At 29.8% G+C, this 20,900-nt stretch overlaps 9 protein-coding genes across 9 annotated transcripts; 3 read left to right on the forward strand and 6 right to left on the reverse strand.

Moving 5' to 3' along the window:
* Positions 1-632: 632 nt before the first annotated feature.
* On the reverse strand, positions 633-866 carry BX663DRAFT_401842 (uncharacterized protein; the record flags this gene model as incomplete). Its single annotated transcript, XM_051522224.1, has 1 exon — positions 633-866. A coding segment is annotated over one exon (234 nt), but the record flags the coding sequence as incomplete, so codon positions are not given.
* A 3,280-nt stretch (positions 867-4,146) lies between these two features.
* Positions 4,147-4,868, reverse strand: BX663DRAFT_523104 (40S ribosomal protein S30). Its single transcript, XM_051529475.1, has 3 exons — positions 4,698-4,868; positions 4,504-4,622; positions 4,147-4,429 (listed from the first exon to the last, which is right to left on the reverse strand). The coding sequence occupies exons 1-3, from the start codon at positions 4,698-4,700 to the stop codon at positions 4,354-4,356; spliced, it is 198 nt and encodes a 65-aa protein (XP_051378855.1). The 5' UTR covers positions 4,701-4,868; the 3' UTR covers positions 4,147-4,353.
* A 576-nt stretch (positions 4,869-5,444) lies between these two features.
* Positions 5,445-6,137, forward strand: BX663DRAFT_442211 (S-phase-specific ribosomal protein cyc07; the record flags this gene model as incomplete). The annotated part of the gene is made up of 1 exon (XM_051523503.1): positions 5,445-6,137. One exon carries the CDS (start codon positions 5,445-5,447, stop codon positions 6,135-6,137), a length of 693 nt encoding a protein of 230 aa, XP_051378856.1.
* A 100-nt stretch (positions 6,138-6,237) lies between these two features.
* BX663DRAFT_227218 (uncharacterized protein) lies at positions 6,238-7,298 on the reverse strand. The gene is made up of 4 exons (XM_051521801.1): positions 7,253-7,298; positions 7,006-7,158; positions 6,812-6,924; positions 6,238-6,718 (listed from the first exon to the last, which is right to left on the reverse strand). Exons 1-4 carry the CDS (start codon positions 7,253-7,255, stop codon positions 6,544-6,546), a joined length of 444 nt encoding a protein of 147 aa, XP_051378857.1. The 5' UTR covers positions 7,256-7,298; the 3' UTR covers positions 6,238-6,543.
* A 1,300-nt stretch (positions 7,299-8,598) lies between these two features.
* BX663DRAFT_523112 (ornithine-oxo-acid transaminase) lies at positions 8,599-10,204 on the forward strand. The gene is made up of 4 exons (XM_051529476.1): positions 8,599-8,730; positions 8,807-9,379; positions 9,456-9,856; positions 9,929-10,204. The coding sequence occupies exons 1-4, from the start codon at positions 8,672-8,674 to the stop codon at positions 10,180-10,182; spliced, it is 1,287 nt and encodes a 428-aa protein (XP_051378858.1). The 5' UTR covers positions 8,599-8,671; the 3' UTR covers positions 10,183-10,204.
* BX663DRAFT_523114 (histidine kinase-like ATPase) lies at positions 10,205-13,135 on the reverse strand. The gene is made up of 8 exons (XM_051529477.1): positions 13,053-13,135; positions 12,859-12,996; positions 12,091-12,691; positions 11,379-11,684; positions 11,107-11,322; positions 10,906-11,014; positions 10,678-10,843; positions 10,205-10,612 (listed from the first exon to the last, which is right to left on the reverse strand). Exons 1-8 carry the CDS (start codon positions 13,116-13,118, stop codon positions 10,217-10,219), a joined length of 1,998 nt encoding a protein of 665 aa, XP_051378859.1. The 5' UTR covers positions 13,119-13,135; the 3' UTR covers positions 10,205-10,216.
* A 1,222-nt stretch (positions 13,136-14,357) lies between these two features.
* Positions 14,358-15,656, forward strand: BX663DRAFT_442221 (uncharacterized protein; the record flags this gene model as incomplete). The annotated part of the gene is made up of 4 exons (XM_051523504.1): positions 14,358-14,714; positions 14,813-14,894; positions 14,956-15,258; positions 15,343-15,656. 4 exons carry the CDS (start codon positions 14,358-14,360, stop codon positions 15,654-15,656), a joined length of 1,056 nt encoding a protein of 351 aa, XP_051378860.1.
* Positions 15,657-15,736: 80 nt separating this feature from the next.
* On the reverse strand, positions 15,737-17,224 carry BX663DRAFT_555423 (allantoicase; the record flags this gene model as incomplete). The annotated part of the gene is made up of 5 exons (XM_051531620.1): positions 15,737-16,253; positions 16,359-16,685; positions 16,830-16,887; positions 16,975-17,091; positions 17,161-17,224. 5 exons carry the CDS (start codon positions 17,222-17,224, stop codon positions 15,737-15,739), a joined length of 1,083 nt encoding a protein of 360 aa, XP_051378861.1.
* A 920-nt stretch (positions 17,225-18,144) lies between these two features.
* Positions 18,145-20,132, reverse strand: BX663DRAFT_442147 (uncharacterized protein; the record flags this gene model as incomplete). The annotated part of the gene is made up of 8 exons (XM_051523500.1): positions 18,145-18,360; positions 18,438-18,631; positions 18,709-18,850; positions 18,928-19,205; positions 19,300-19,427; positions 19,663-19,820; positions 19,892-20,001; positions 20,084-20,132. Coding segments are annotated over 8 exons (1,275 nt in total), but the record flags the coding sequence as incomplete, so codon positions are not given.
* Between the last annotated feature and the right edge of the window lie 768 nt (positions 20,133-20,900).

The following is a 20,900-nucleotide window of genomic DNA, read 5'->3' on the forward strand; positions in this document are numbered from 1 at the left end:
TAATTTATGTATAAAAAAGAAAAAAAGAATAAAAAAATAAAAAGAATAAAATACTTTATAAATAAAGAAATTTCGGCTTATGAATATTCTTTATTTGTTGAAAAAGGTAGTACACATATTATGTTTAACATGTGAATCATATTATAATCACATATGTATACATATTTATATGTTTATATCGATCGACTTGATAAATCATGACTGTTAAAGTGTATAAATAAATATAAGGCATTCAAACGAAGATGAACCTATTTATACATATAGTGTTATATATAGGTTAAAAGAAAAAGAAATTATTTCAGTAGTGTATATAGATGGACTTTTTTTATCTTTCTTTCTTTTTCAATGACAAACTAAACACGGACCCTCTCTTTCTTTCTTTCGTGTTTGTTTGTGTTTTGTTGTACATTAACTTTATAATGAATAGGGTTTTAATTATATTATTGGTAACAACAATAACAAGCTATTTTATTACTTTTATATATATACATATACATATACATATACATACACATATTTATATATTACATATATGGTATTATATTATGGATAAAGGGAAATAATTCAATGGGCAATAATAGGAAAGGGGAGTGGGTATACGAAAGAAGTGATTAATGATATGACCTTGTAGTCATACCTGCCATAAGCCGTTGTTCAGTTGTAATTGGCTTATTCCATTGCCCATCATAAACCAAGTTCTTTTGTGTTTCCATAAAACTAGCTACGGCCATACATTCAGCTTCAAACATGTCAGGCGTTACACCTTCAAATTGGTTATTAAATGTATGAAAGTTTGTAGCATATTCAAGTCTTTTAAGATTTGGGAATAGCTTCAAAAGATCATAAAAGCCGGGGATAGATAATGGTGTAGTCACATATTTGGTAATACAGAGATGTTGAAGAGAGGAGCCAGGTAAGGTATTTATTAAATTCGAACGTGGAGAAGAAGAAGATAAGAAGACCTTTTTATAGTAAGGCTTGAATCGATAACGATTCTCTTTCCTCATTGTAGATCGTGGTGCAATCATCTTCATTTTTTGTTCTTCTTTAAGGGTATCCTTGAGGGAATTATAAAGAGCTAAATCACGATTAGTAACACAAGCTAAATCATAAACCTCTAATTTCTTAAGATGTTTGCACTTGCAGAGAAGTTCCCAAAAGGCACGATTAGAGATAGTACCGGTAGGGGAAGCACCTCGAAGTTCATGACCATCTTCACTAATAAGGTCTGTTATTTCGAATACATCTCGAGATTTGATACTATATAATGTTAAAGATTCAAGCTTAGGCCAGTGATGAGCCATCATGTTGATAACATCATCATTCATACCCGCATGAAACCCAAGAAAATGACGCATATTAGGACAATTTGAAATAATGGCTTGCAATAGATGAGATGAATCAAGACCTTTATCACCATTATTCATATAATAAAAAGTGTCAAGCGAATAAGCATTCCAGATGATGGCTTGAAATAAATGAGTCATTTCAAAGTCCAAATCACAGTTAAGAATCTTGATAGTATGTATTGTAGACCGATTCAGTTCAAGCATATGTAAAAATAGATTAGAAAAATAATTATGAAGTTCAAAGCCAAATTTACGATATTCTTGAAGTCGACGAGTAGGTTGTAAAGTACGAATATGAGAAAATAATAAAGGTCGATAATTATGTGATGGTTGATTAGAGAATTGAACAGGTACAACTGTATTTTGAATAAATTCAGAATAACATCCATCAATTGTAATACTTTTAATGCGGGGACTAATTGAAACAATACTTTCCATTGCTCTTAATAAAACATTGAATTCTAGTCCTTTAAATTCGATATCTTGATATAAATAAGGATCCTTACAATTATAATACCATTTACGAGATACTCTAACATTAACATAAGGAAATCAAAAAAAAAACTATTTATTATGTATAATTAAATAATACCTAGAGACTCTTAATCTATCTGGTAAAGAAAGATAAGAAAATATTTGCTGTAATATAGGATTGGGAAACATAGTAATGGTATAATAATGAAGTAAAATAACAAGGGATAAATAAAAAGAAAGAAAAAAGAAAGATTTTTTTTTTGTATACGCATATTTTTTTTTTAAGATTTTATACATTTTTTTTTTGTCTTGCTGCACTTACAAGCTATTATTGACTATACCCTATCAGATGTTGGTCTATGTTTCAGGTACAATCTGGGTTTTAATTATAAAGACCTTTTTTTTTTTTTTTTTTTTTTTTTTTTTTTTTAGATTAGATTCAGTTCTTTACCATACATAAAACCTTATAGAAAAAAAAATTTAATTTGTAACAAATATTATCTTGTTCATATCTCGATTTTTTTTTAAAAAAAAATACCGTAAACTTCAGTTGTAGAATAATTCTTTTTCTTCATGTTTAACTTTATTTTAATAAAAATAATAGATGCTTATATAAACATATAAATACATATATACATATATATATGTATACGAATATATATAACTATTTGTATGTATATATGTATGTATATTGCTTATTATTTTTTAACAAAAAAATATAAATAGGATGGATAAACTTTTACTTCTTTATATATCTTGAAAAGTGTGATTACTAGATTGATTTTATTTTATTATTGTATGACATTAAGAAGCTGATTGGGTACAGAAATTCTAAAGGCGGGGTGACGGAGTTCTAATAATGATTTGCACCTTGGAGTAAAAACAAGTTTAGTGATATTCAATGGTGTGTAAAAGCTAAATGGAGATATTATGATTATGTAAGGTATTTATAACATGCAGATAGTCTATATGCTTACTTATTTTTACATGTATACAAATAGTTTAATATTAGAAGAGAAATGAACATAGATGTATATCCCATTACTGCGCTGTAATTATATAAAGACACTAATTAATCTTTATTCCGGAAGTAAATAATATCCTGGTAGTTTGACATATCTGATTAATTAACTTAAAAAGAAACAAAAAAAATAAAGTCTGCTTACTTGTATACAATTGTTTTCATAAAGATTCATTACAATCAGCTCATGCTTTCTTTAAGCTTATTCATTATAAATCAAGACCAGCAAACAATGTTTGAATACATACTGTAGTCTTCGTCTTTCATACTATTGGCCCCCCAAAAAAAGACACTTTCTATATACATCTATATACATATAAAAGCATAAATTATAGCCATTATCATATTTATTAAATGATCTCATTCATATTTCATAACTACTATTTTTATAAAATTCTTTTTTATGCTAGAGGACAATTTAGGCTATATACATACATGTATATTCTACTACTAAATTAATATATAAAGACTCTCAATGATAATGTAAGAAACAATCATAAACTTGATACAACGTAAATCAAAATAGTATGTTTATAGTATTATTTAAGCATTTAACTATGATTTTTTTTTTGTTAAAAAAAAAAAGCCTAATATAGATAAATCCAAATATTAAGTTGCTCAACCGTTTAGCATAAAGGATATTCAACAAACTCCTTGATTCTGTTCACTCCTTAAGATGATCAAATAATCAAAAGAGAATGGTCAAAAGTGTAGGGATGATAGGGCCGATTATTCCGGAAAGGCTTTTAATAGGATTAACGTGAAAGAGCATAATAATTGATAGCTGCACAATCTTCCTGATTAAACTCTTATAAACAAAAGCTTCTTTTACAGTTCTTTTCCTACATAAATAAAAAATGAAGGCTAATAATAAAGTCACAAGCCATGATTTAATTTAGAATTTCCAAGAAGAGGAACATTGCATAGTAGTGAATTTATATAAGCTGAGTTGACCAAAAAAAAAAAAAAAAAAAAAAAAATGTCATTATTATTAGTGTAACTTATAACTACTGCAACACTTTTATAAAATAAGAAAAATGTGTTATAATGACGTAGTAAAACACGAGAAGTTTAATTCATCTTTTTATTAAACAAACATTAGGTTTTAAACAATATATCAAACATGTTTAACAAAAAAGAAAGAAAGAAAAGAAAAAAGTATAATAGAGCCGACAACAAGGCAGAAAATAACTAATGACTATACCCAACAGCACTAATTGTTATATTCTTGAACTTATAACAACTCAATTAGACTACCTGACCTATTCTACCTTTTAATTAGATTCCTCTTGCCAGCATGTACATTTATGCCATGTCATTTGATAATCATTGCTCTCGTAATCCATTCAAACTTTTTTGAATTATTATTTTTTTTTATTATTATTATTATTTATTTTTTGTTTTAATCCATTCTACAAGTAATCATAATAATGAAAACAAAACAAAGTTATAAAAACATCAAGTTGTAATCATGGTGTTGTTGTTATTGTTATTGTTAGTTGATGTTGCTTAAGGACCAGCAGTAGGAGCAGGGTTCATTCTACGCTTACCACCAACTTGAGTGGTGACGTTGACGAAACGACGGCTACAAAAGAAAAAAAAACATAATGTTAATAAAAAAAAAGGAAAACATTGGAAATTAAGTTGATCAATTCATACTTGTAAACTTGTCTCTTCTTAGCACGACCAGTCTTGGCCTTCTTCTTTTCTTGCTTAGCAACCTTAGGGGTTTGAGACTTGACCTTACCGGCACGAGCAAGGGAACCGTGAACTTTACCCTACATCAAATGTTTTTTTTTTATGTCAGATGCCTTTCCTTTGATGGATGGATGGATGCCCTTTTATTTATTTACCATTTTAGATAATTATTAGAGAAAAAAAAGGGGGGAAAAACCTTTAATCTTTGTAATGATTTTAGTTTTAACAAAAAAAAAATAGTATATGCTGCAATACTGGAGAAGAAGGATAAAAAATTTCCGGGCCGGACCCTTACTTAGAAGGGTAAAGTGAGTGGTAAAAAAAAAAAAAAAAAAAAAAAAAAAGTGCACTAACTCGAAGCGAGGGGAAATAGATTGACAGGTCGCTGAACCTATCAATCCCTCTTTTTTGAATTGACAATATGGGTATGTATCAAGCATCCATCCATCAATAAGGGATATTAACCTATGTTTGATTTTAGCTGTTGGCAAGAATAAGCGCCTTAGCAAAGGAAAGAAGGGTTTGAAGAAGAAGGTGTAAGTAACGATTTCATAATTTAGAAGATGAGAAATGTCAATGTTAAAGTATATACATATATGTACATTCATATATTCAACACGGGCTTAATTGATTTTGCTGGTTCGAGAAACGACTATTTATCAACATATGGAGTATATTAATTATAAAGTGTACAACATGTAGACTTTAGTTTTTTTTTTTTCTTCTTTTAGCTGATTTGATCCAATCCATCAACTTTAATTTTCAGCAATACATTCTTCTAGTTCATGACATTTCTCATCATCTAAAAAAAAAAATAACATCAGCCGTAGTTGATTAATTATTTATTTTATAGTGTTGACCCCTTCACCCGTAAAGACTGGTATGATATCAAAGCTCCTTCTATGTTCGATGTCCGTCAAGTCGGTAAGACTCTTGTCAACCGTACTCAAGGTCTCCGTAACGCCAACGACTCTCTTCAAGGTCGTGTTGTTGAAATGTCTCTTGGTGATCTCTCCAAGGACGAATCTCGTGCCTTCCGTAAGATCCAATTGAAGGTTGATGAAATCCAAGGTAAGAACTGTCTCACCAACTTCTACCGTATGGATATGACAACCGATAAGCTTCGTTCTATGGTCAAGAAATGGCAAACCCTTATTGAGGCTTTCGTTGACATCAAGACCACTGATGGTTACCTCGTTCGTCTCTTTGCCATCTCTTTCACTGCTCGTCGTCGTAACCAAATCAAGAAGACCACCTATGCTCAATCTTCTCAAATCCGTCAAATCCGTAAGAAGATGTTTGAGATCATGACTGAAGAAGCCACTGCTTGTGACCTCAAGGAACTTGTTACTAAGGTGACTTCTTCTGCTTCTCAATCCGCTCAAGATGCTATTGCTGTCCGTATCGAGAAGGCTTGCCAAGGTATCTATCCTCTTCAAAACACCTACATCCGTAAGGTCAAGATCCTTAAGGCACCCAAGTTCGATGTCTCTGCTCTCTTGGCTCTTCACGGTGGTGCTGCTGCTGCTGGTGAAGATGTTGGCTCCAAGGCCACCAAGGAGTTCGTTGAACCCCCTATTTTGGCTTCTGTCTAAATAGTTTTCAAATAAAGAACTTTTTTTTTTTTTATTTTTAATAAATTCTTATTTAAATAAAATATAACCACCAACACCATTTCTTGCATAATAATGAGTACATCCATGATCTTTTGTATGACTTGACAAAATTTCCAATTTAATCAACACAGTATCTGAGTTTAAAATCAAATTTGTATCCATTTACTGATTATGAAAGAAAAGTTTTCTAATGAGTCTAGTTTATATATAACCCTTGCTTAGAAAATGGCTTAGGTTCACCAAGAATATTATAAATAAAAATAAAGAAAAGGGATATTTTATATTATACACATGTTACAAACAAAACAAAAAGAAAAAGTAAATGTATATGCATGTGTGTATATATATATTTTTTTTTTCTTTTAAAAAAAATATAGTTTTTTTTTTAAGCGCCCATCATAATCTTGAATTCTTCAAAACTAATTTGACCATCACCGTTAATATCAGCTTCTTTGATCATTGCATCTAATTCTTCTTCAGATAATTTTTCATTTAAAGAAGCCATAACTTTACGTAATTCTTCACGGTCAATTAAACCGTTACCATCAACGTCAAAAACTCTTTTTATTATTTATATAAATAATCAATCCATGTTCACTTTTTTTTTTAAAAAAAAAAAACAAAAAAAAAACAAAAAAAAGAAAAAAACTTACTTGAATGCTTCTTTTAAATCATCGCCTTCATTTCCAGTTTTCATATTTTTAACAAGACCCAAGAATTCATTAAAGTCAATGTTTCCGTTGCCATCAGCATCAACATCGTTAACCTATAAATCTCGAGAAGAAAGAAAAAAAAAAGGTAAATCCCTTTGTTCCTTATTAAGTTTTAATGGTATATCATTAATTACCATATCTTGGAGTTCAGCATCACTAGGGTTCATACCAAATTTTCGAAGAACAGTACCTAATTCTACAGCTGTGATGCTACCATCACCATCAGTATCAAACAACTGAAAAGCTTCTTTGTATTCAGCAATTTCTTCTGGTGTAAGTTGATCAGCCTATGTAATACATTCATTAATGATTGTCATTTATACCTACTCTCTTCTCCTTCCCACCCCTCCTCCTTTTTTTTTTATTGACACCGTGTCATACCATTCTATAATAATAATAATATTAAAAAAGATAAAGAATAGAAAAAAAAAAAAAAAAAAAGTTCTATATTGTTTCAATCAATAAATCAATTCAAAATCATATGAATTCATTTTTAATTCTCAGCAAATGGCAAAACGGAAAATAGGATGATAAATTTGCATACTTTATATTTTAGTTATGTGTCTAACAACAATTATCTTCTTTCCTACTAGATGAATTACTTTGGGAGTATCTCTGGAGGGAAATGCAACATTTTACTAAAGCGTTCTACTTTATTTTAAATTAAAAAAAAATTACCTACTACAAAAGAGACACTTCTAGCTGGATAATGCTCGTTTATTGTTCGTCAGCTGAAAGAAAATATTAAAAAGAGTTTTCTGATGACCAAAATCAGCTTAACACGTTAAGGGATTTCCTAGACTTCAAAAAAGAAAAAAGAAAAAAGACGCTGATATTTTAATTATCAAAGATTCAGAAAATAAGTGATTCTTTTAATTAGAATTACCGCCATGATATGAAATAAGCTCTAACTTTACCATTTTTTTTTTTTTTTTTTTTTTGATCTGCTTTGTCTTTTACAACAAAAAAAAATAGAATAGTGAAAGGACTATCAATCGTAGAATCATGTAAAATGATGAATTCTAGAAGCTTTTAATATTCTTTTATAACAGCTCTTTAGATGATAACTACACCAAGTAGACTGCACAATACAAGAGTGACTATTTTTTGAATAGTTTTAATAAATGTCAATCAAGGAGATTGAATAATTCATATAATAAAATAGCTACGTCTTGAAACATAGATCTGAGATAAAGAAAAGTAAATCATTATAATAACCGAGAAGAAGATTAGATTAGATGGATAAAAGAAGAGGAAGTCTAGTACGTGGTTACTTTACTCAATAGAGTGGAAATAAACAGCTTTCTTTAGAATACATCATTCAGTGATTGTACAACGCTACAAGCAAGTAAATAAATAAATAACAAACAAAACTTGTCAATAATTTTAATATTTCCCGTTGTCCAAATACGGAAATTAATTTTTGATGACTTGTTTTTGGTAAATGATTTCATAGGTGGATTGTTACATTTAATTAGTAAACGCTATGTATTACATAATATTACAATGCAGAATAAAGTATAATATGTTTGCCACATGACACTAATTGACCCAACTTTATATCATTTTTATTTTTTTTAGACTTGAATCGTGGGAAAGAGTTCTAATTATTACTCAATTAAGCATTCTGAATCATGTGACTTGTTATTGTTGTTATTATTATTTTTTTTTAAAGAAAAGAAAAGAAAAGAAAAAAAAAAAAAAGGTTATTGTATATATGAAATAAAGAAAATTAAGAAACCATCCTTTTTTTTCCTTTTTTTTTTTTATTTTTTTTTTCAAAGAAAAAACAAAAGAAAAATGGCCAAGATCTCTAGTAAAGAAGTTGTCGAATTAGAAAGCAATTATAGTGCACACAAGTAAAATAACAATAAACGGGGGGGGTTTTTTTTTAATAAATAAACGGCATAATGAATATACTGATCTTCTTCATAGTTATCATCCTCTTCCTGTTGTTTTCTCTAAAGCAAAGGGTATTTGGGTATGGGATCCAGAGGGAAAGAAATACATGGATTTCTTATCTGCTTATTCTGCTGTAAATCAAGGCCATTGTCATCCTAAAATCATTCAAGCTCTCTGCGATCAAGCTTCCAAGTTGACTTTATCTTCTCGCGCCTTTTATAATGACATCTTTGGTACCTATGCTAAATACATGCATGACTCCTTTGGCTATGATATGGTGTTGCCCATGAATACAGGTGCTGAAGCGGTTGAAACGGCCATCAAGTTGGCACGTAAATGGGGTTATGAAAAGAAGGGTATCCCTGAGAATAAAGCGATTGTCTTGAGTTGTGAGAATAACTTTCATGGTCGTACTGTGGGTGTTATCTCGATGAGTACAGACCCTGAATCTTATGGTGGCTTTGGACCTTATTTACCTTTAGTGGGTCCTGTTATTGAAGACACTACAATTCGTTATAATAATATAGATGATCTTGAGAAAGTATTGAATAAGGTAGGAGACCATGTTGCTGCCTTTTTAGTTGAGCCTATTCAGGGTGAAGCAGGGTAAGTGTGCACAATTTTTTTTTTTTTAGTATATTGATATATTGATATATATATATATATACATATCCATATATAGTATTATGGTGCCGGATGATGGCTATTTAAAGAAAGCTTATGAATTATGTAAGAAACATAATGTTTTATTCATTGCTGATGAGATTCAGACTGGTCTTGGCCGTACAGGTAAAATGCTCTGTGTTGATCATGATCGTGTACGTCCAGATATCGTCCTTCTTGGTAAGGCACTTTCAGGAGGTGTTTATCCTGTGTCTGCTGTACTAGCAGATCGTGATATCATGTTATGTATCAAACCTGGTGAACATGGTTCTACTTATGGTGGTAATCCACTTGGTTGTGCTGTTTCTATTGCAGCTTTAACTGTTATTAAAGAAGAAAACTTGGTAGAAAATTCAGAAAGATTAGGACACATCTTTAGAGAAGAGCTCAAGAAGATTAAATCACCATTATTAAAGACAGGTAAGCATGCATGCATGCATATACATATTTATTTACTTTTAAAAGGAAATTCATAATCTATGTTTATTTTAGTTCGTGGTCGTGGATTATTAAATGCAATTGTAATTGATGATTCCAAATCAGAAAGAACAGCTTGGGAACTTTGTTTATTACTTAAAGAACGTGGTTTATTAGCTAAGCCTACTCATGTTAACATCATTCGTTTAGCTCCTCCACTTTGTATTACTGAAGCTGAATTAATGGAAGGCGTTAAGATTATTGCTGATGCATTAAAAGATATCGAAACAATGAAAAAGGAAGATATTCCTAATGAGCTTGGTGCTTAGTAGAAATGAAATAAAAAATAATTTTTTTTTTTTATTAACATCTTTCAAAAATTTTATATAAATCAGTTAAATTCGCTAATGCAGTTACATAGTCTTTTAGTCCCATTGGAGCTACAAAATGAGTTTTAAAAGCTGGGAAAATAAAATGTTGTACTTTCCATAAATAGTCTTCGTGTTCGTTGCTATTACATGGTGCTTCAGCGCTATAGAACAAAGCTAATTCCCTTGAGAATGTATCAAAGCATTCCTTTTCAGATTCCCAATTGACTTCTGTACCTAATCTTAATAAGAACAAAGGAAGTTTGTCCATACAAGGAACATAATCTTTGATAAGCATCGGTAATCCAATCAAGTTTCCTTCATTAGATATCTCCATTGAAAAGTATTCTTTTAACATTTCTGCACGTGAAACCAAAGTATCTGTAATGGACTTTATAATTTTTTTTTTTTAATATCAATACAAGACGCTTCCCCCTTAAGTTTAATTAAACTTACTTTTACAATATCATCTTTACTTATCAAGTTTTCTGGTAAAGTACCATTCTTTTCTTCTATATCAATTGCAATTCTTAAGCATTCTCTTATTGAAATAGGTGTCGCTAACTTTAATTCACCCATATTACAAAATTCATTTAATACAATTTGATAGAATAGTTCTTCGCTAAATAAATAAAAGGGAGAGGTTTACTCGGGTAATTCTCTTTATATATGTGTATACCTTACCTTGCCGCATTGTAATCAATGAGATAAATATTTTGTTCATGTTGAACGAGTGCTAATCTATCATCTACACAGCCAATAAAGGTATGTCTTGAAAATATATGTGTTAAACCTATCATATACATATATATATATATATTTTTTTAAAAAAAAATATTTATATAAAATAGAGTACACTTTTGTTGTTATTGTTATAAAGATTACCTATATTTTCTTGCTTTTTGATCTCTTTACGTAATTGTAATACACTCGTTAAACGTACTTCCACTCTAGCTTTATGAATAACTTCAACATGTGTTTCATCATGTCCTAGAGTAGTAGTACCCCGTTTATGTACAAATGTATCCAAAGTAGTTATTTTACTATCTGTTCTAACATATTTATATTCTGGCGTATTATTATTTGTAGGCACTATTGTATCTTGTCTAGATGTGAGTTTTTCTTTTCTTTATATGTATTACAATCATAAATAATACCTTCTTCTGATTCATTTTGTTGTTGTAAAGTGGGATCTAAAGCACCAGGTAATAAAGATTGTGTATAGAAAGTTCTCGAATTATTTGCATTTTCTAAAGTTTCTTGAAATACATGACTTATAGCATCGATAATTTTATCCTCGTTTAAAAAATGAACTTCTTTTTTAGTTGGATGGACATTCACATCCACATTTTTAGGATCAATTTCAAGGCTAAGATAAATAAATGGATGTGAACCTTTAGGTAATAGTAAAGCATAGATAGCATCAATAGCTCTTTTAATAGATGAACTTTCAACTGCTCGATCTATTATTACATAAATGGGTTTAATTTAATAAATAAATACATACACACACATACACACACATACACATACACATACACATACACATACACATACATATACACACATATACACACATACACATACATATACACACATATACACACATACACATACACACATACACATACATACACTCACACACTCACACTCACACTCACACTCACACTCACACTCACACTCACACTCACACTCACACTCACACTCACACTCACACTCACACTCACACTCACACTCACACTCACACTCACACTCACACTCACACTCACACTCACACTCACACTCACACTCACACTCACACTCACACTCACACTCACACTCACACTCACACTCACACTCACACTCACTCACTCACATTATCAAACTTACGATTAATAAATAATAATAAAGTCATTCGTTTCGTATTATAATTCGCATTTGAAATATATCCTTCCAACTTGAAATTCAATTCATCTACAGACTTTGCTACATGTAATAACTCGGATGCAACAGAGCCATGCAACTGTCGTATATTGTCTATAATGGTTGAACCATTTGAAGTCTGTATATCTGCTATTGTCGCTCCTTGTTTTCGACAACTGAAACTAACTCCAGAGTTATGAATCGCGTATCGACTTACAATATCCAAGATACGATTGTATTCGTCACTGATCGATTTCAATGCCTTTCGTCTTGTAGGTACATTATAAAACAGATCCTCCGCTGTAATTTGCGTACCATTATTGCCTGCACATGGTTTTGGATCTGCTGATTGACCTACCTTGGGAGATACTAGGTGTCCATCTGTATAATGTGCACGATAAGCACAAGGTGAGTCTGCTGTTTTCGTAGTGATCGTCACATGAGCTACATGAGAGATGCTTGCTAAAGCTTCTCCTCGAAACCCATGAGTTGAAATGGAAGTTAGATCTTCAAAACAATTAAGTTTACTAGTCGTAAAACGTTCACATACAATAGCCATATCTTCTTTCTAATTATAATAGAAAGGGGGGAGGGAGGGGAAAAAAAAAGAAAAAGAAAAATGAGCATACATAGCTTGATCAATTAAAAAAAAAAAAAAAAAAAAAAAAAAAAAAAAGTAAATCCACATGTACATGGATCTACACATGTGTATGTATATAAATGCATTTTATTTACTCTGATGCCATGTCCATTGTCCTGTATTTGTAATAATTTTAAACCTCCATCTTTGATCAATATCTGGATCTGTGTTGATCCTGCATCAAGTGAGTTTTCAATGAGCTCTTTTAAAGCATTAGCAGGACGTTGAATGACCTAAATAGAATACAATGAATAAACATAAAATAGAAATGGCTATTCACTTTATTTACTTCTCCTGCTGCAATTCTGTTAACAACAGCTTGGTCTAATTTTCTGATGCTTGGTACATTTGACATTTGAATAATAATAATAATAATAATAATAATAATAATAATAAAAAAAAAAAAAAAAAAAAAAAAAAAAAAAAATTAAGTGTAAAAACAGTAACAATCAGATATACATGAATATATATATAAAAAAAAAATGATATTTATTTGAAATATTCAGTAAAGAGAGTTATTACAAATGCAAAATTAGAATATAACATAGTGAAGTTGGGGATAATTATAAAGTCGAAACAGTACATACATTTTTTTTTTGTAGTAATATTAAATGATATCATAATTATCATTAGTGTTACAATTTTCTATCAATCGATTTTTATATTGCATGACAATGATAAAACTATAGTCAATTATTCGAAATAAAATAATAAAGGATGAAATAAAGTCTCGATACATATTGAGTTAGTAAGAACTGTTTAAAAGAAGAATAAACATGCTTAATATGTAAAATTAGAAAAAGAAAAAGGAGTAATGAAAAAAAAAAAAAAAAAAAAAAAAAAAAAGGCATAAATTAATATTCATTATTTTTTTTTTCTTATTTTTTTTTCTCTCTCTCTTAAAAAATATAGATTATTAACAAGAAATGACTAAATCAAAAAAGCGGCAAACAGTAAAAAATCAGCAATTACGTAGACAACAACAACAACAGCAAAGAAGTTATAATGATTCTAATTCATCATTTCAACCTTTAAATATGCTTTTTAGTGGTTCTAATTCAGTAAAGTATCAAGCCATTCCTAATGATGTAAGTTGTTTTAAAAAAGAAAGAAAAAAAAAAGCCCCCCCCCGAACACACACACATGCACACACATGTGCACAAAATGAGCTTTATAATTTTAAACTTGATTATTATTTTTTCATCTATGATAGGATTATGATAGAGATTCACCTGTACTTTCACGCTCACCACAGCCAATAGAAGATCAAGATGTGTTGATCAACATGAATCCAAACACAAGTACACCACCCAACTGTTATCATTCTGATATTGAAACCTCGAGTAATTCACGTTTGAGTCCAGTTGAAGTGGATGTTTGTTTCCCAACACCCAACAAGAAAGAAGAGGGAGGTATCGATTATGATTCCCTAGAAGAATTTATTATGGAAGAAAAAAAGGAATTAGCTGAACAAAAAAAGAGTGATAAACACCGACGAAGACGTCTGTCGACTATGAGAGATTCTTCTGAAACCAGACGATATAGTCTATATGGCGATCGAATTATGAATGCTGCTGATAAAAGTGAAACAGATATGTATAGAATCACTTATTATTCATCTGCTGAACCAAGTACGATTCATACACGTTCAGTAAGTGAAATCCCAGGAAATAGTGATAATGAAACTTTATCAGATATGTTAAAGAAGGGCTGCTTTTGGATTGATATTTTAAATCCTACAGATATTGAAATGAAGGCTTTATGTAAAGCATTTCGTATTCACCCATTAACAGTAGAAGATATTAGTATGGAAGAACAAAGAGAGAAATGTGAAGTTTTTATAAACTATTACTTTATTTGTTTTAGAAGTTTTGATCAAGATGAGTTTTCATCAACATATTTGCAGCCCTCTGCACTTTATATAATTATCCTTAGAGAAGGTGTCTTAACAGTAAGTAGTAAATAGAATCTATATGTATTAAGTTTGATAGATAAAGTATGCATACACATACACATATTTATTTATTTTATTTTCATTTTGGTGTCTAGTTTCATTTTAAACCAATGTCACATCCACATAATGTAAGAAAAAGAATTAAACAATTAAAAGATTATATCAATGTAACGCCAGGTAAAGATAAAGTAGATGCATATATCTTGTTATGCTCATCATAAATTCCTTTCTGTAATAGACTGGATTTGTTATGGATTATTAGATGATATAACGGACTCTTTTGCGCCTTTAATTCGTGCTATTGAATTTGAAGTAGATTCAATTGATGAGCTTGTATTGATACTAAAGGAATCGGAACAATCTGATATGTTACGACGTATTGGTTATTGTAGAAAACGTATGATGGGATTGTTAAGATTGTTAAGTCCAAAAACAGATGTCATAAAGACATTAGTCAAAAGAGGTGAGATAAGTCCAGAAGATGGTACTAATCGACCGGCGTTGAGTAAAGAAGTTGCTTTATATCTTGGAGATGTTCAAGGTAAATGATGAAGAGTCTATTGTCAAATAATAATAATAAAAAAAAAACTGCTTAATAATAATTTTTTTTTAATTATAATTATAGATCATATTATATCAATGACTCAATCACTTAACCATTATGAAAAAATATCCTCAAGATCTCATTCAAATTACTTGGCACAAATATCCATTGAAATGACACAAACTAATAATGAAATTAACGACGTCTTGTCAAAGTTGACAGCTTTAGGTAGTATTTTAGTGCCAATGAACCTTGTGACTGGTGCATGGGGTATGAATGTTCAAGTGCCTGGTCAATATCAAGAAGATTTAACATGGTTTGGTGGAATCATAACTACTATTCTTATATTTTGTGTTATATCTACACTTTTAATGAGATATTATAATATTGTGTAAAATAGGGAAAAAAAAAGGCAATAAAGCTAAATTATTTATTATTGTATGCACAGTGAAGAATATATATGTATATGCCTTCATTATTGAATAATTAAATTATCAATAGGAAGAAGAGAAGGAATGAGAGCACCTTCACGTACACCATAAAGACGAAGACGCTTAATTCCACCATCAGGAATAAGAATGATTTTTGCATGACTAAACGTTTTATTAGCTTGAGGAAGATCAAAAGAAAATAAGCCGTTAGGCCCAATTGAAGCAGACTCGATCAATGTAGTCCATTCAGTATGATCATCGTCTTTATGAGGAGGCACTTTATCATGCTCTGATAGAATGACTTTCAGGCTAATTTTATTAGGGTAATTACCACAAAAATGTAAAGTATCGACCACTGCTTTTAATAAGTGACCCTTAGAACCCAATCGAACGATGGCATAATCCGTATGATCTGGCGTACGTGAACGTTTTGTCTCCCATCCGTCACCCATATTTTTACCGCGACCTGGTAGCAATATATTTGAACCTGGCGTATAATGTTGATCCGACACTTTAACTACACGACCTCCATTACCACAGAAAGCAAGGTCAATCACTGCACTAAATATAAATAAATGTGTATATCAGTTTTTTTTTTTCTTTTTTTTAAAAAAAAAAGGAAAAAAAAATTCTATATCATATATGCATATATTTGTATCTATATACTTTATATCCTTGGGCCAAATAGGAAAGATAAAACCATAAGCACGGAAACGAGCAATACCACCATCTGGAATATTATGAAGACGAAGGTGAGTATAGACAGTAGATTCCTTTTTTAAGATAAAAAGGTTATGTTGAGATGCAAGTAATTCAACTTTTGGTAAAATCTCCGTCCATTGAATTTCTGTTATTGCTTGTATCTCCTTCTTATCATTATTTGAGATAACAGTACCTTCTACAGATACAAAAGGTGCTTGATTGCCTGTAAAATAGCTTGTATCAATATCGAATCCCCTAAAAGAGCCTGGAAATCCAAGTTTGATAATTGCCCTTCATTAATATATCAAAAAAAAATTTTTTTTTATTCTTTTCGATAATACTTCCAAACACACACACACACACACACACACACGCACACACACACATACATATATGTATATATATATACACATGTATATATTCCTTTGTTTTTACCAGTCATGATTAGGGTTATGGCGTCTAGTTTCCCAGCCATCCATCCATGCACCTGTTTCTTAATAAATAAATCAATAAAAAAAAAGGATTTTAGTTTGTTTTATCTAATACAGATATATATATATATGTATAGGCTATACTTTACCAACAAATTTACCAGGAGCATGAATTGGAGGAAGAGGATTAATCATATTTATAGCAGGAGCAAAGAATTCATCAGTAACGGCAACAATAGTAGAGCCGAGAGCAGAAGAAGCAAGATCTATAATAATAATAATAACCATTATATATACATATATATATATATGTTTGCACTTGACTATTAACATACCAATACACTCTCCTAAAGGAGATTCTTTTAATTGTTTAAATTCAATTCGCTCGTATTCTATCATTTTATATTACAAGAAAAAAAAGAAAAGAAAAGCAAAGAGAAGAAGAAGAAAAAAAAAGGGGGGGACACGTTTTTATTCTTTAACAAATCAAGTGTAATTATCGATTCTATAATTCCGTAATTATATTAGGTATAATGGAATATACCCTCTATATTGTTACATAGGATATTTCCTAAATTGTAATATTGGTTACAATGATGAGGGGAAAAAAAAAGGTTTTATTATTGTTACATAATAATCGGTTATTTTTTTTAATATAAACTTTCATGCGCAAAACTTTATTATTAAACGCAAGAAAAGGATGACTATTATACATATATAAATTTAGGATTCTTTTTTTTTCGGTTTTTTTTTTTTAATATTTTTCGCAAAGAATATTAAAAAAATAAAAAAAATAAAAAATAAAACCGAAAAAAAAACCGAAAAAAAAACCCCTGAAAAAAAAAACGTGTGTGTAAGAAAATATAATACATAAAAAGGTGGAATTACAAATTATACAAATGTGTGTGTGTGTGTGTGTGTGTGTGTTAAATGGAGGGTAGTTCTTTTTTTTTTTTTTTTGTTCATTTTTTACTTTTTTTTTTTTTACTTTTTTTTTTCTTTTCTTTTCTTTTTTTGTTCGTTCAAATACCAGATCTACTAGGCCTTGTTGAGGATTTACCTTCTGGTAAAGGTTGTTGTTGTGGTATGTTATCGTTGGGTTTTGCCATCATTTCTTTCTCTATTGCATCTGCTGCTATTTCTTCTGTTGAAACTTCATCGCTAAGTTTAGGCTGTTGTTTATTCTTTGATTTCATTAATTCCCATAAATTAATATTTACATTAATTTGATCTACAGTAAATTGCATATCTATAATACACATCTATTTAGTTCAATCTCTTTCTCCCCTTTTCTTTCTTCTTTTTTTGTTTTGTTTTGTTTAAAAGTGCTTACATGGCGTTGTTTCACTCACAGAATCAAATAATTTTAATGCAACAAATCTTTTAAATCCTAATTGAAAGTCTTCTAAAGGAATTTTACCCCTTTCATTGATGGGTAGAATTGTTAAACCTAATTCTCTTTCCAAATCACCTTGTTCAAAGAATTCTTCTGCTAATATCTTTGCCCATCTTTTTGCTGATTCAAATGGTCTTGCCTATTATATATGGATGATTAGAAATAATTATGATGTACATCATGTGTAGCAAAATAAAATAAAATGAAAGACTTTACACAATTACTGATATCAGCGCATTTAATCAAGGCACTACATAGCAATATCTTTTCCTTTTCGCACGCTACTTTATCATTAAAATTGATCTTGTTCTGTCTTAATCTTTCTGCTTGATTTTTAATCTTTTGTACATATTCATCATGCATACTCATATCTGTAGCTAGAATACTATTAACGACAATTTTACGAAAACCTAATAATCATGATTTAGAAAGATGGGATCATTTTAGTCTTATTATTTTATTCATAATGATAATAGTTAAAACTTACTAGCATATTCCGGGTTAGATCGAGTATCTGTTAATTTGCTAAAACAATGTTCATTGACTAAATGGAAAAAGAACATGGAATGAAAGCTTTCCAGTACAGATTTATCATTATATAAAATAGCTAAAGGAGTTGATGTAGTCACCTAAACATAATTATAATAAATATACAAGTCTATCAATAGATAAATATGAAGCTTTTTACCATAAAATTATTATTTACACCTGGATGGCCTACATCATGACCAATACTAGCCATTAATAAGGCAAATATATCTAAAGGCTCTAATAGATCTTTGATGGAATACGAATGACTATCATCATTATTTTTACATGTAAATTCATCAAATGTAATATCAGGACACATGGGTTCTATTGCACCAATTTTACATAAAAAATAATAGTTTGCCTGAAGTACATCTACTGCATGTCGGAAATTATGGTATGGATTTGCACTATGATAGGAGTTACAAATGTCGAAAATGAAGTGATACAAGTCACCTATCAAAAAAAAAAAAAAAAAAAAAAAAAAATAGAATACACTTTAGAAGGAAGGTCAAGGCGTTTCATCCTCTATTAAGGTTACACATTTTACCACTTGGAACTCGAAGAGATTCAAGTTCATTAAACGTGAAGAGAACGTGATTTAATATGATAAAAACGATTTGAATTAAATCTTGATTATCCAAGTCAAGAGGTAAAAAATTCCAACTACATATTTGACTTTTTAAATATTCTTTACGATCACTAAAGAAAAAAATAGGGTTTTAAAGACTTTAATATTTAAAAAAAAAAAGAAAAGAAAAAACTTACTTTAAAACAGATGACATAGATATTTGATTTACAGTAGGATTTGGGGTATAGTAGTCTGTAATCCACTTTGATAGCCTATATTCTCATTTATACGTGTAAATAACTCTCTTGTCTTCCCCACTCACTATCATCTTTCTTTCTTTACCAGTGTTCCCTTTCAAATACACTTTTAAGACGTCCTTTAAATTTTAACCATACTTGTCCATCTTGCTTGTCACATTCTTCTGTTGTATACTTGTTGGTTATTTCATTTATATTTTCTAATGTTGGTTGACTTTTCTCTATTTTATATCGAGTCACATTCTATGATAATATGCATATTTATTATTTTGTAATCCCCTCTAAAAGAGAAAATATTCTAATCTGAAGCTTACCAAAAACAAAGTTTTTATAACATCCGCTGATAACGGTTTAAGTATAAAGTCAGCTGCACCTTCCTGTAGACATTTCAACATAAATGAAGGAGAGTCTTGTGATGAACAAACTGTGAAATAAAAAAAAATAAAAAAATGAGTAACATTTACTTTTTTTTGTCTCTCTCTCTCTCTTTCTCTCTCTCTTTTTACCAATTGGCACAACATTGGTAATAAAATCTTCTTTCAAGAGTTTAACAATGTCTATTAAAAGATCAGGACAGCCATAAGGTGGTCTCTTTTGACATGATTCTGAATCAATTAATAGCAATGTCGATGTCGTTTTGTCTTTTTGTTGTTCTTTCAAAATAGCAATGATATTCACTTTTCTTGATTCGACAATAACTAATGGGCATAGATAAAATTAATCAACCAACTAAAACATGTCAATTGAACTAAATACCATGTCTGAATTCTTTCTTTAGTAATTGAAGCGTTGATTCAAGTTCTTTTGTTGAGCTGTTATGAAAGATAACCACCGAACAACCATTTGGAGTTAATCTTTTCATTTCTTTTTTTTTCGTTATGTTTTTTTTATATGTATATCTTTGTTCTCAATTTAAATTCTTTTATTTTCCCCCCTTTTTTTTTTATTCGTTATATGGTCTAAATCCTTTATATACATATACATATATATATATAAATATATATTGAAATATGTTAATTTGATAATTGCATGCTATATATTTATATATATATATTTTAATTTTTTAAGCATATTGCCTGTTGGTTGTAATTTACACTCACTTAAAAATATAATTATCGGTAAAAAGGAAAACAAAAATAGTAAAAAGAATAAAATAGAGGTGATAATAAAAAAAAAACAAAATAGAAAAAAAAATGGAAAAAAAAAAAAAAACCTTGCTCCGCTTCCATGGCCACACGATAGATAAATAAAGGAATTTAATTGGTTACCCAAAACTGTCAAAGACACTTCCCTTTTTTTTTTCATTTTATTTGATAAAATAGT

Source organism: Cokeromyces recurvatus (assembly GCF_025118155.1).
Source record: "Cokeromyces recurvatus strain NRRL 2243 chromosome Unknown BX663scaffold_35, whole genome shotgun sequence".
Lineage (NCBI taxonomy): Eukaryota > Fungi > Mucoromycota > Mucoromycetes > Mucorales > Mucoraceae > Cokeromyces > Cokeromyces recurvatus.